Source organism: Alligator mississippiensis, chromosome 15, assembly GCF_030867095.1.
Source record: "Alligator mississippiensis isolate rAllMis1 chromosome 15, rAllMis1, whole genome shotgun sequence".
NCBI classification, from domain to species: domain Eukaryota; kingdom Metazoa; phylum Chordata; order Crocodylia; family Alligatoridae; genus Alligator; species Alligator mississippiensis.
Window position 1 is genome coordinate 9,647,655 of NC_081838.1, and position 13,444 is coordinate 9,661,098.

The 13,444-nt window shown below is 45.3% G+C and overlaps 1 protein-coding gene across 1 annotated transcript; it reads left to right on the forward strand.

Annotated features, from left to right (window-relative positions):
• The first annotated feature begins 1,547 nt into the window (after positions 1-1,547).
• LOC102558096 (keratin, type II cytoskeletal 4) lies at positions 1,548-13,417 on the forward strand. Its single transcript, XM_059717958.1, has 9 exons — positions 1,548-2,137; positions 3,523-3,734; positions 5,016-5,076; positions 5,236-5,331; positions 6,751-6,915; positions 9,834-9,959; positions 10,176-10,396; positions 10,559-10,587; positions 11,250-13,417. The coding sequence occupies exons 1-9, from the start codon at positions 1,613-1,615 to the stop codon at positions 11,762-11,764; spliced, it is 1,950 nt and encodes a 649-aa protein (XP_059573941.1). The 5' UTR covers positions 1,548-1,612; the 3' UTR covers positions 11,765-13,417.
• The last annotated feature ends 27 nt before the right edge of the window (positions 13,418-13,444 follow it).

Below are 13,444 nucleotides of genomic sequence, written 5' to 3' on the forward strand. Positions count from 1 at the left end.
AGACAGCATCTCTGAGCCAGAGGATCACAAGTGCTCATCCCAGCTCTGCCACTGGACTGTAAGCCACTGTATTACACTGACCTTTCTTTCTCCAGCTGTCAAATGGGTCTAATAAAACTTATTTACCTATCTCAAGGGATCCTGTGAGCTTTAATTGAAAACTGTTGCCAGATTATAAAGGGCATATGGGCATAGAGCTTCAAAGCATTAATCATTGCACTATCCATGATTGTGGTTTGTAACAATGTTACAGGTTGCTGATGCCTTCATCCAGGGCTCCATGTGCCAGTCTATTAATTAAATGCATATTAATAGGAACCAGTCTGCTCTCATCTCTAATCTTTCTTTCTTTCATTAATTCATTTGTTCATTCTTTTGTTCTTTCTCTGTCTGTCTAGCAGTCTTCACACCTTTTCTTTACCTGCTCCCCACAGACTTGGCCACTGATATGCTCAGTTTGCTATAGCCATTTCCCATTTACCTCCCTTTGCTCTTATTGGGAAATGATTCAAAGAGAGAATATCTTGCATGCCATAGCCTGTTCTAAATTCTGGATCAGTGGCTCCAAAGTGTGGCTTAGCTGCTGGGAAAGTAAAATTCAGGTCCAAGGCCTATTGTTGGATCTAAGAAGGACAGCAATTGAAGCTTCAAATTTCCTAGATTTCATAGACATTAGGACTGGAAGGGAACTTCGAAGATCATCGAGTCCATCCCCCTGCGCCAGGGGCAGGAAGTCAAAATTGCTATTCGTTGAGTGCGTCTACATGTGCAATTAATGCATAGCAATAAACTCTGGTGCTTATTGCGCCAGAGTTTATCGCTCTTTAATGCACAGTTTGAACATGCGTCTGGGACTGCTGCACATTGAGCCAGGTTGGAGCAGCCCCAGCTGGCAGGGGATCCAAGGAGCGTCTGCCTGCCAGCCTGGGGCTGCTCCAACCCAGCTCAATGTGCTGCAAAGGGGCTGGATGGGGCACAAGAGTGCTCCAGTGAAGGGCTAGCCAGCAGGCAGCCCCCGCACTGAAGCACCCCCATGCCCTAGCCAGCCCCATCAGCATCTACACATTCATTGCTGCAGAGTAAAAAACTGCAGCAGTATAGTACTTGTGTTTGAAAGCACTACCCTGCTGTTGAGTTTAATAGTTTACTCCAGCCTAATAGCCCTGCACATGTAGACTTTCAATGTTTAGTGTGGAGCTAATTAGTCAACTCCACAGTAAACATCTTGTGTAGCCATATCTACCCAAATGTTTCTTTGCAGACAGCCCTCCAAGACGTTCTTGAATAAATTTGCTGAACTATAATTACTGAATGGTAGCAGAATAATGAAAAAAACCCATGATCTCCATCAAGCCAAGCTTGCAAGCAAAGCAAAAAATCCATAGTATTTCATAGTAGTTTACATATTGTTTTGCATACTGAGAAAAAAACCATGTATTGCTGCTAGACAAGCCAAACCCACGAAAACCCTAAATTATTCTTCTGAACAAACCACCCCCGAATTCTCCGACACATAAAAAGGACATGTTAGGGTGTTACAGCAGAAGCACCTTTTCGTAGGCTGCTCTTCTTCCACTGCGGTATTATAGCATCCTGCTTTGAATCAGCTGCAATGAGCCGGCAGCTGTTTGCTGGAAAATCCTTTTACAGACCTAAGGGCTTCACTTCAGCATCCGCCGTCTGTGGTGTAGGCAGGCACCGGCACAGTGGGCCTTTTGTCTGCAGGCCTTTTGGGAGATGTGGCGCTGGTGGCTACAGCAGCAGGAGTCTCCAAAACCTGGGTGGAAATAAAAATATTGCCTGTGGTGGAGGTTACCAAAGTGGGGTTTATGGAGGCTTTGGTGTTGACCATTGCATGGGTTACGGTGGCTGGAGATGTGACGCATGTTACAGCAATGAAGGCTTTGGTGGTGTTAGTTTTGGTGGCAAGCTAGGTCTTTGTGGCCCCAGAGGTCATGGCGCACTTGGAAATTATGGAGGCAGTTGTAGAAGTGAGGGGATTTATAGGGTCAGAGTCAACGAGGACCTCCTGCAGCCCCTCTGCGTTGGGGTCGACCCAGAGATCCAGCAGATACGAGCCCAGGAGCGAGAGCAGATAAAGAAACTCAACAACCAATTTGCCTGCTTCATTGACAAGGTAAGTGCGGAAACTTTCTTAGAAACTTCCAAGGAAAGGGCAACAATGTTTGCATGACAGGCAGGTAGGGAGTAGGCTTGCCTGGGCATGAATGGAGGGCTGGATTGATGGATGAATGCATAGATAGAGTGGTAAAGCAGCGTAACACATCCAAGGTGCATTTTCCTCAAAATGTTATTGCACGTAGGACACATGAGTTTATCAAACCACAAAATAATTAAAGTAACTTTACTAGTCAGGCATTCATTTTCAGCCAAGGAACCAATGTGTGGCAATTCTCTGCACAGATTTCTAAATCTTGTAGCAATATATGCCGAAAACAAACCCATCCAGTGTCATTACATCCCACGAGACAAGTAAGAAGACAAATTCACTTATGAATACTTGGGAAGTTTGGTTTTATTTTTTCACTCCTCTCGTTCCAGCCCTATTCTTAAACCACAATAATCATGCAAAGCAAAATATGAACACAGGAAAAGGACTTGTCTAGACCTCAGCTCAGGAAAGCAAATAATCAGGCACTTAACCCTAAGCATGTGCTTACAAGCTGTCCTCAATTGCATCTCTGACCCCACTTATAAACCCTTTAAATACTGCTGTTGTAATATCATTGTAAGTGGGGGTTGCAACTAATAGAGAATACAGGTACCCTTTTTTCCCATTAATTCTGTTTAAATATAGCGTGGTCTGCATTTCTGTCTAGCTAGCCCCATAACCTCTCCCACCCCCATCTCTTCTCTGTCTCTCTATCTTCATGTCATTTACCTACCTGTGACCTGGTTCTGCCTTGTTGCCAACTTCCTTATCTCCAGGTGGGCAAGGCTGATTATATCAGCTGAGGGTTTAACATAAAAATATATTTGTAATTTCCAAATGAGGAAATTTGGAAGAATGCACACAAGCCCATTCCTGTTCAAGATTCCCAGTGCGTATGTTAGCCACTTGAAATTAAGCATAGATTTACATTGCATTTAGACCTTACGTCCATGCTTAGTATGTGAGCAATGGCCAAGGAGCAATGGTCTCAAGCTGCAGCAAGGGACGTTTAGGTTGGATATTTCTTGCTGGGAGGGTAGTAAAGCACTGGAACAGGCTACCCAGAGAAGTTGTGAACTCTCCATCCTTGGTCATTTTTAAGACTTGGCTAGACAAAGCCCTAGCTGGGATGATTTATTTGGGGCTGGTCCTGCTTTGAGCAGGGGGTTGGTCTAGATGTGACCTCCTGAGGTCCTTTCCAATCCTCATCTTCTATGATGTGCTTAAATGCTTCCTTGCTAACTCAGGGCCTGATCCTTATAGCATGATGGTTCACTAATTGAGCACTGGCTCTTTCTTTCATGGCTGTTCCCCAGCCTTTCCTATATTCTTGACCTGTTTCCTTTCAGGTCCGATGCCTGGAACAACAGAACAAGGTTTTAGGGACCAAGTGGAACCTCTTGCAGGAGCAGGTTCTCCCGTGCAGAAAAAATCTCCAGCACCTATTTGAGAACTACCTCTGCAGCCTGCGGAGGCAGCTGGACTGCTTGCTGAGTGAGCGGGGACAACTGGAGCCAGAGCTGCAGAATGGCCAGAAGCTGGTTGAGGAGTTAAAGTGCAAGTAAGCCAGGTGGTGAAGCAGGTGAAAGGGAGCAAACACCGCCTTCTCCACAGCCTTTCTTTGGACCTCTTGTATGCTAAAGCATTTTTGTGTGTTAGAGGTTCTTGTATGGACTGGACCTCTCCAGTACTGGAGCACCTTGCAGTCTTAATGCTTTTACTTTCACTAGGCCACTAGGTAGAGAAGTACTCTGTTCTACAAATGGGGAATGAAAATCCAGATCCTCAAAGGTATTTAGCACCTAATTCCCTTTTGTTCTAGCAGGAGCAGGACACCTTTGAAGATCTCAGTGTCTAGGTCAAGATTACAGGGAGCAAGTTCGCTCTGCTTAATTGCCATTTTTGGGGCACGTGGGCAGCAGTGACTGGTCAAGACTGCTTCCATCCAAGTTGTATGTGGGTACGGGCAGGAAGCTTTATTGACATGGCCAGACAGAATCTATGGCAGAGCAGAGACTTGAGATGGGAATGTAGACAAATAGGAGAAAGTCTAGCGGAGGGCAATGAAAATGTTTCGGGGGTGGGGGTCTTGACTTCCAAGGGGATGCTGAGGGAACTGGGCTTATTTAGCCTGCAAAAGAGAAGACTGAGAGGGGATTTAATAGCAGCCTTCAACTCCCTGTAGGGGGGTTGCAAAGAGGATGGAGCTGGGCTGTTCTCAGTGGGGGCAGATGCCAGAACAAGGAGCAAGGGGCTCAAGTTGCAGCAAGAGAAGTTGAGGTTAGAGATTAGGAAAAACTTTCTCACTAGGAGGGTAGTAAAGCACTAGAGCAGGTTGCCCAGAGAGGTGGTGGCATCTCCATTCTTGGAGGTTTTTAAGACCTGGCTAGACAAAGCCTTGGCTGGGATAACCTAGTTGGGGAAGGGGGTTGGACTAGGTGACTTCCTGAGTTCCTTCTCAACCCATAATTTTCCATGAGTCTGTGAGGTCTTCCAAGTGCTCACTTTTCAGGATAGAAATCATGACACAAGGTAAGCAATGATGAGGAACAGGCCTTCAACTCTTTAGCTTTCTTATGGTACCACATTTCTTTCTCTACTGAGTATTTGTAATGGTCTCTCTGACAACTGCGTGCATTAAATCATGGGTCAGCATTCATTTTTTTTGGTCTTTGCCCCTATCTTTCGGTTACAATTTTTAATTGGCACCATTTAGTTTGAGATGTTCAAAGACACATGTTTGCCCCTGAAAATCCAGATGGCATCTGCTCTTTTTCTGTTCTGGTCTCACACGACTGCCATTGTCTCTTCTCTTGCCCCCCTTCTCCTTTCCCCCCTCCAGATATGAACAGGAAATCAACAGACGCACAGCATTAGAGAACGAGTTCATTTTACTTAAGAAGGTGAGTCATTCAGCTTCTTGGATGGTAACATTTGGGTCACAAGTCAGTGGAATGATCCCTGATCTTGCGAGATCCCTGATCTCCTGCAGTGATCTCATATATGAGAGAGAAGATGCCAACTGAGAACATTAAAAAATAAATTAAATGGCTTCTTTTCAGGACGTGGACTGTAGCTATATGAGCAAGGTAGAACTGGAGGCAAAGGTGGAAACACTGAGGCAGGAGATAGAGTTCCTGAGGTGTGTGTACGCCCAGGTAAGATGCCCACTTCTACTCCCCTGAAATTCATATAATGGAAATTGATCCTGTAAGTCATCCTGGGTTCATAGGGAAACTGGGCCTCCATTGATGCGGAACAATGGACAAGACCCAGGCTTCCTGGGCCTGCACATTTACAACTCTGTGGATGTGTCTACATGTGCCCTACACTAATTTAATGCACAATAAAGTGTTGCCGTCTACACATGAGCCACAATTGCTGTGCAGTAGATTAATTTACTCTGGTGCAGGATAGTACTGTCGTACATAGGTACTATCCTACACCATAGTAAGTTACTGTGCTTAAATACATGTGTAGGTGACATTGGAATTAGTTTACTCTGGCTCAAATTGAGCTGAAGTATATTTAGTCATATTAAATGCATGTGTAAATGCACCCTGTATGAGTAAGGCAGCAGAGCTGACTATTCAATTAGTTTTTGAGGAATTTTTGATTAAATGTTTTATGCCTTTGTGTTTGAAATTAAAAATTGTAAACAGTACCTAAAAAATCTGACCAGCTGCCAAAACCTTCCAAATGTTTTAATAACCTTTTTATATTATTATTTTTTTAATGGTGAGAAAGAGGAACGTCTTCCTTGGCTGTTTGTGGCAAGGGCTGTTCTTACCCTGGTTTTGTATAATACCTAACACAATGGTTCTGGTTCATGGCTGGGGCTCTTTAGCACTACAACAATTTCTTCTTTATTTTTGTTCAAAGGTTAAAAAGATGAATATATGCCTGGTTTTCCTCATTTTTGAAAAAAAGTCTACTTTTTTGAGAAAAAGTTTAAAAGTGAACAAAAGTACTTGTAGGGCAATTTCCCTCTCCAAAATATGCAAACTGTAAGTGGAAAACAGAAGTATTTCCATTTCCAGAAACTGAAACAAGATGATATTTCAAGTCAAAGGGAAATGGAAACTTTCACTTTGTCTTGAACTGCTAATATGAAATTACAGGTTTTTGCTTCCATTTTCTAAACAGGAAAAATATTCAAAATTGCTGATTTTTGATGAAAACTTTTGTTACAATGTGATTTTTTTAATTGTTTTTTTTTTTGGTTAAAAAAATCAGTCAGTTTTAATCTTCACTGTTGGGCAAATAGCTGAATACTAAGCCACAAGGAAGGAGGCTAGAGAAACTGGGTATAGATTACTTGTCTGGTTATGCAAATAGAGATTTGGGCATAGACTACAAGTCTATGCTTTTTTTCTCAATCAAGGATGAGAAGTCTTTTCTTTCTAAGAATCCCTTAATCTTATATTGCCCAAAGCAAAGCTCTTTAAAGCTTTTGGGCATAGTTTGACCAAAGAAATTAGCAACCTGCTTCTAGGGAGCACATATTGGAATATGGAAGAAGGAATATGGAGAGAAACAAACCTTCCCAGTTGACTGAAACTTCATGTGGCTTGTAGGAACTTGTGCAGATGGAAGGAAATCTCTGTGATACCTCTGTGGTGGTGAAAATGGATAACAACCGAGACCTAGACGTGGAGGGCATCATCAGGGAAATTGAATGCTGGTATGAGGAGATTGCACAGAAGAGCAAAGCTGAAGTTGATGCTTTGTACCGCACTAGAGTGAGTAACTATGCAGCTCTCATTAAAGTTATATGTACAAAATATAGTGGACATAGTTGGGGCCCAATCCTGCTTTCTGCTACAGTGGGCATGTCTACATATATAATGAATGTGAAGCAATAAGCTTATTGTGTAGATGGGCAGCATTTACCATGGAGCTAATCAGTCTATTCCACAGTAAACTTCTCATGTAGACGAGCCACTGCTTCCAACCTCAAAAAACCCTGCCAAAGCCATTGGAAGTGGCTTCTACTTGATAATTTTAGAGCAAAAAAGTCTCCTTCCCCTGGCTCCAGCTTTGGTCTCAGCATGACTGTAACCATTTATTTTTTATATATTTCTTTCATTCATTCTATATATGTTTTCCTCCCTCCCCATTGGGGTCAGTCTAGACATGCCCTGTTTGTGTTCGTCTACACATAATGCTAACTTAGGGTGTGTGTAGACGAAACGGGGGCCCTAAATTGAAGTGGTGGGTTTTTAAAAACACCGCTTCAATTCAGAGCCCTTTAAACCCCTGTGTTGTGCATGCACCCGAACTTACCTGCCTCTCTGGCAGTGGTGAGGGGACGGTGAGCTGCCAGCAGGCAGAGTGGTCCCTGGGCTGTGGGGGTGGGGCTGGTGCTTCCCTCCGTGGCAGCAGTGGCTCCCCCCCGGCCAGCACCCGTCCGCAGGCACCTGGCTCACGTGGTCCCAGGGGACACCACAGCTGTTGAAGAAAGCACCAGGCCCCCACATAGCTCATGGAAGCAGGCAGGCTCCAGGGGGATGGGATGGGAGGGAAGATCAGGCTCCCCGCTTTTTTTTTTCTTGGGCGAAGCTTCCTTCCCAGGCTGCTGCCAGGCTGCCTGCATGGACTTCCTGCAGAGCCCCTGAGCTGCACGGAGCCTGATGCTTCACTCCGCAGCTGCAGGGCAGCAAACTAAAACTCATTGCAGGAGTTTTAGTTTGCTGCGCTCCAAATCATTTAAGGTGCATTACACCGCTGAATTTGCTACAGCAGCTGGAATTACTGTGCAATATGCCGCCAACACACGCAAACATCAACATCATTATTTTATAGATTTCATAGATGTTAGGGCTGGAAGGGACCTCAAAGAGCATCAAGTCCAGCCCCCTGCCCCAGGGGCAGGAAGTCAGCTAGGGTCAAAGGATTCCAGCAAGATAAGCATCCAAACATTTCTTGAATAAGTCCAGAGTAGGTGCCTGCACCACCTCTGGAGGGAGTCTATTCCAGGTCATGGGGGCTTGGACAGTAAGGACATTTTTTTCTTATTTCCAGCCTAAAATGGTCTTGTAGGAGTTCATGACTGTTGGTCCTTGTTTTTCCTTGGGGTGCTCTGGTGAACAGACGTTCTCCCAGATCCTGATGTACACCTCTTGTGTACTTATAGGTAGCCATCAAATCCCGCCCTGAGCCTGCGCTTTTCCAGACTGAAGAGTCCCATGGCTCTCAGCCTCTCTTCATAGGGCCTATTCTCTTGCCCTCTGATCATTCATGTGGCTCTCCTCTGGGCACTCTCAAGTTTCTCAACATCCTTCTTGAATTGTGGAGCCCAGAATTGGATGCAGTACTCCAGCTGCTGCCTCACCAAGGCTGAGTGCAGCGGGAGGATGACATCCTGGGATTTACTTGAGGAGCATCTATAGATGCAAGCCAACGTTTTGTTTGCTTTACCAGCTATGACATCGCATTGATGGCTCATGTTCATCTTGTGATCAATCATGATCCCCAAGTTTCTTTCAGCAGTGGTGCTAGCAAGCGTGGCACTGCTGAGCCTATAAGTATGCCATGGTTTTTTTTTCCCCGAGGTGGAGTACCTTGCATTTATCAGTATTGAACGTCATCAGGTTTGTGTCTGCCCACTTACTTAGCTTATCCAAGTCAGCCTGGATCACTAGCCTGTCCTCAGGTGTGGACACTATGCCCCAAAGTTTAGCGTCATCGGTGAACTTAGCTAGTGTGCTTCTGACACGAATGTCCACATTGTTGATAAAGATGTTGAAGAGAACTGGTCCAAGGACAGAGCCTTGGGGGACACCACTTGTTATGGAGAGCCATAATGACTCGCTGCCATCGACCACAACTCTCTAGGTCCAACCTCGGAGCCAATTTCCCGGAGCATTTAACCCACTTTAAAGTGTTGTGTACACACACCTCTTGTTTCATCTACATATGGCCTTAACCTCTACTATTCATCAATATAGGTATTTATGTTATACTATTGTCTGAAGCTTGTTAAACTATATATATATATATATATATATATATATATATATAGTTGATAGTTACTACCCTTGGTCTAAAAAGGTTACTAAATGTTGTTGCCAGCAGCAGAAAGCAGATTTCCCAGAAGCCTCTGTGCTAGACAGATCTTTCAGAAATTTACAGTTAATTGCAAAATGAAGGACATAGGCTACCGAAGGACACTTTGGAATGGAAAATTAGTCATCTGAGGAAATGGTTTTGGAAATAATGAACACTCATAATTATGGGAGTTAAGTGTCTAGCTACTTTTGAAACCCATTGGCCACCCACGTGCATCCTTCGGGCACCTTGAAAAAAATCTGACGAATTCACTTTGGAAAACGGGACTCAGGCCATGTGTACACTGCAAACTTACTATGCCATGGCATCCTTAGACATGCTGCACTGCTCTGTTCAACATGTCTAGCGTACTGGAGACAAGGTAATGACCTTTGTGAAACACAGAGCAGGCTAATTAGCACTGCTGAGAAACTGTGCCATTTAGCTTGTCCCATGCTAATTAGCCCGCCTGCAGCACCACAGAAATATGGCTACACTGCTTTGTCTTTCAGGCTATATACAGCAATGTAGGATCATGGCCTTTAAACTCCCTTTGGGAAACTCTACCCACTGTTAACTTCTAACCATCACTTTGTCCCTCACTTTTCAGTTCCAGGAGCTTCAGGAGACAAAACGAAGATATTGCAATGACCTAAAATGCAACCACCATGAGATTACTGAGCTGAGTCGGGTGGTCCAGAGACTGCAGCACAACCTTGACAATGCAAAGAAAGAGGTAGGATGGTCTGTATTTGCCTGTATTTTAGTCAATATGATGGTACTGGTTATTCTGTGGTTACTCAGAGAGTGTTGGCTTGGAAGATGTTCTGGTTTAATTGAGGTTGCCTCATTATTTATGAATTTGGGACTTTCAGAGGGAAAGAGAACTTGTCTCCTCATGCTGATGAGCGAGATAAAGAGGAAACTCTGTTCTCTGCTTTCCCGCTCGCAGGTGGCCAGTCTCCAAACAAGCATTTGTGAGACTGAGCAGCGCGGGGACTGTGCCCTGAAAGATGCCCAGGGTAAATACGGGGAGCTGCAGAATGCCCTGCAGAAGGCCAAGGATGAACTGGCGAGCATGCTGAGGGATTACCAGGAGTTGCTGAATATCAAGCTGGCCCTGGATATTGAGATTGCCATGTACAAAACATTGCTGGAGGGAGAAGAAAACAGGTAGGGGCATGTATGTCATGCTAGTTTTGAGTGGCCCCCCCAGTCGATTTGATGGGGGCAAAGGGAAGAATATTGCAGTTTCTCAGGGCAGACATACCTTAAATCTCCTTGAGTCCAAATCCCTGGCTGTATTTACCTCAGTTGCTTTTCTGTCCCCAACAGGATATGCACAGGGAGCCCTGTGAGAGTAGGTAGGTAAACTGAGCATTTGGGCCAGGGGTGGGCAATTACTTGGGCTGAAGGTCCACTTAATCAGTTTTGGTGTCCTCTTGAGGGCCACATCTCACCGTCTCTCCCCATCTCCCTCCCTCCCTGGAGCTGTAGCACGCCCCGATCTTCTGTTTCTCTCCCTCCCTTCTCCTGCCTAGGCTGTAGCATGCCCCAATCCTGATCCCCACCCAGAACCTGCCGGTCCCGTCCACAGCTTATGCCACCACCCACCCAACATGGCATGGCAGAAGCAGCCCACCAGCATCAGCAATGGACATGCTCAACAGGTTCTGGGTGAAGATTGAGGCATCTGCCTGGGTCCACAGCTGACGCTACTGCATCAGCGCTGGGTGGGAGCAGTCCTGCTTGCCTGCCATGTGCGCTGGAAGATGTCCTGCCCACACACCCAGCACCATGTGGCAGCTGGAGCTGCTGGCCACCTGCAGGCTGGATCCCATGAGTTGGGGGCTGCACACCTGCGGGCTGGATATAATCAAGTGTTGGGCCAGATCTAGCCCCTGGGCCATATTTTGCCCACCCCTGATTTGAATAATTGTTTTCACAATGACCTTTCCAGGGTTGTTCATTCAGCGGCAGGTTTGGCTTTCCTCTGAATGACTGAAGATGTGTTTTCTTGCCACAGTGGTCACCACTCCTTGCAATGTCATCGGTGATCGTGGGTATGGAGATGGCACTGGAGCAGGATGTGGCTACCCCCCTGTACATAAAGGGTGCAGCCCTGGATATGGAAGACAAGGCTCAGTGAGTGGGGGATTCAGCTGCTGCAGTGGAGGTTACTACCCCAGAGGAAGGGGCTGCATGCCCAGAGATGCAGAGCGTGGTCCAGCAGGAGGATTCACCTCTAGAAGCCTGGGAAGCTATGTAGGCAGGCGATACATCCCTGGGGGAATGGGCTATTGTCCAGTGGGGGGCTACCCTTCCCCACGTGGTGGTTTTAGCTCCAGAAGTGGTGGCTACATGCCCAAAAGGTCATTCAGCTTTGACCCCAGGGATTGCAATCCTGGGGCTGTAGGGAGCTGTGACAGTAACTGCACACATGTGGGCAGCTCAGTAAGGGCTGGTTACCCAAGAGGTGTTGGTAGCCCTGGGGTGAAGATATCAACGGGGCCCCCCTTGATGAGGAACATCAAGATGTAAAACCACCATGGCAAGAACAAGCAAGGGAACTAAAAAAGGCCCGGCTTGCTCACAGCGGTACAACCCTTGTGTCCATCATGGATGGTGAGGCTTCACCTGAGACACAGGCATGCCCTGTGGAAGTGACATCCTTAGTAGTCCCCTTGCTCTGAAGGTCCATGGCAGAGACAGCTCGCTGGCAAGCTTTTACAGTGGTGATACTTTTAAGCATTGCTTCTTCTGGTTTATGCTGTTTCCTTATAAAGCCTGTGTCTGTCTGTCTCTAGGCATATGCCACATCCTCATTCCCTTACAGCTCTTCTCTTCTTCCCTCTGATTAAACCTGGGTTAACTACATATTATGTGGATCTAAGGATAAAAACAGACCTTGGATTTCTCCCGGGACAAAGCTTTTCAGTCTGGGATCCCACAGATGTACAAGCCCATTGTCCCACTTTAAGTACAGGTCAAGTTCCAAGATAACATTGTTTCCCTGGGACAGTTGGGGCTAATTTGAGTTAATTATGTGTATAAAGGACTGTCTCCATGCTTGCTTTGATGTAAATTAAAGCTCAGGATTACCAGATCAGGGATTAACCTGAAGTCTGTTTTCAGCCTAAGTTGTTTCTCTTGATGTAGCGCCCTAAGGAGGTTTTTAGGACATAAAATAAAGTGTTGTCTGGACTCTGCTCTCCTTTCCCTTTCTTCAACGTCAGCCTGAAGGAACTGTAGGCAAAGCAATCTAATTACACCAGTATGAAACCGATGACATGGGGATCAGAGTCAGGCCTGGAGGAATTGAGAAACTAGAGCACTCGTTTTTTGTCTTTAATCTGTTTGTTCTCATTAGAGAGCACGTGTCACAAAAGATTTAATTCCACCAAATACCATATCTACTTGCCTATCTCCAGAAATTAACCTTTCAAAATGTCTTAAGCAGGGAATCTGATTTTCTATCCAGCACCCCGCTTTGATTCCTGCTCCACTCAAAGTTTAAAAACAACTGCCCAGCAGTCGCTGTGGCATTTCTATTCAGGAAGCAGAGGGGGTCGGTTGACTTAATGGCTCATTGCTCTTTACTTCACAAGTGTAAATGACCATCTCTCCATTTTAATGGTCTTGAATTTCCACTAATCAAGCTAACCTTTCTTCCAGCAATGTTGCTGTCTACTAGCTACTCCTGGTCTACCCTGTCCTATGTCATAACCCTACAGAATGTTTTTAGCAGTCTTATAAATCATAGACCCGCCTATGGAGACCATTGTTCAGTAGTAGGTAGTTTCAGCTTTTGGTTGAGCAGGAAAGAGAGGGTGAATGAGCTGAAGACGTGGCTGTCTCTCTGCTCTATGCATCCATCATTCTGAAAAAAATCTTTTTTCCTTCATTCTGCCTGCCCCAAAAAACCAGGTATGGGTCTTATTTGGGGCATGTAGTATGTGAGAAATATGGAATGTATGTGTGCGCATGTGTAGGTGTATATTAGTCAGCCATGAGCATTTAATGTTGCTTGTGTTCTGCAAAATACCCCTCTTTCCTTCTCTTAGTCTGTGAACTGGATGATAAAGCTTGTGCTATTTATATACGCAAAAACCATTGTGCCATTGCTTGGACCTTGATGACTGGCAAAAGGTCTAAGCTTTCTGCTCTGTCTCTAATAAAATGCATAAAGAATGACTGGGTTTTTTCTGAGTTTTTAATGTT

Excerpts from the sequence above, each read along its gene's own strand:
- LOC102558096 (XM_059717958.1), top strand. The coding sequence starts at position 1,613 with ATGAGCCGGCAGCTGTTTGCTGGAAAATCCTTTTACAGACCTAAGGGC. Across the intron at positions 6,916-9,833 it reads ATGCTTTGTACCGCACTAGA|TTCCAGGAGCTTCAGGAGAC; the intron begins GTGAGTAACTAT and ends CTCACTTTTCAG. Across the intron at positions 10,397-10,558 it reads CTGGAGGGAGAAGAAAACAG|GATATGCACAGGGAGCCCTG; the intron begins GTAGGGGCATGT and ends TGTCCCCAACAG.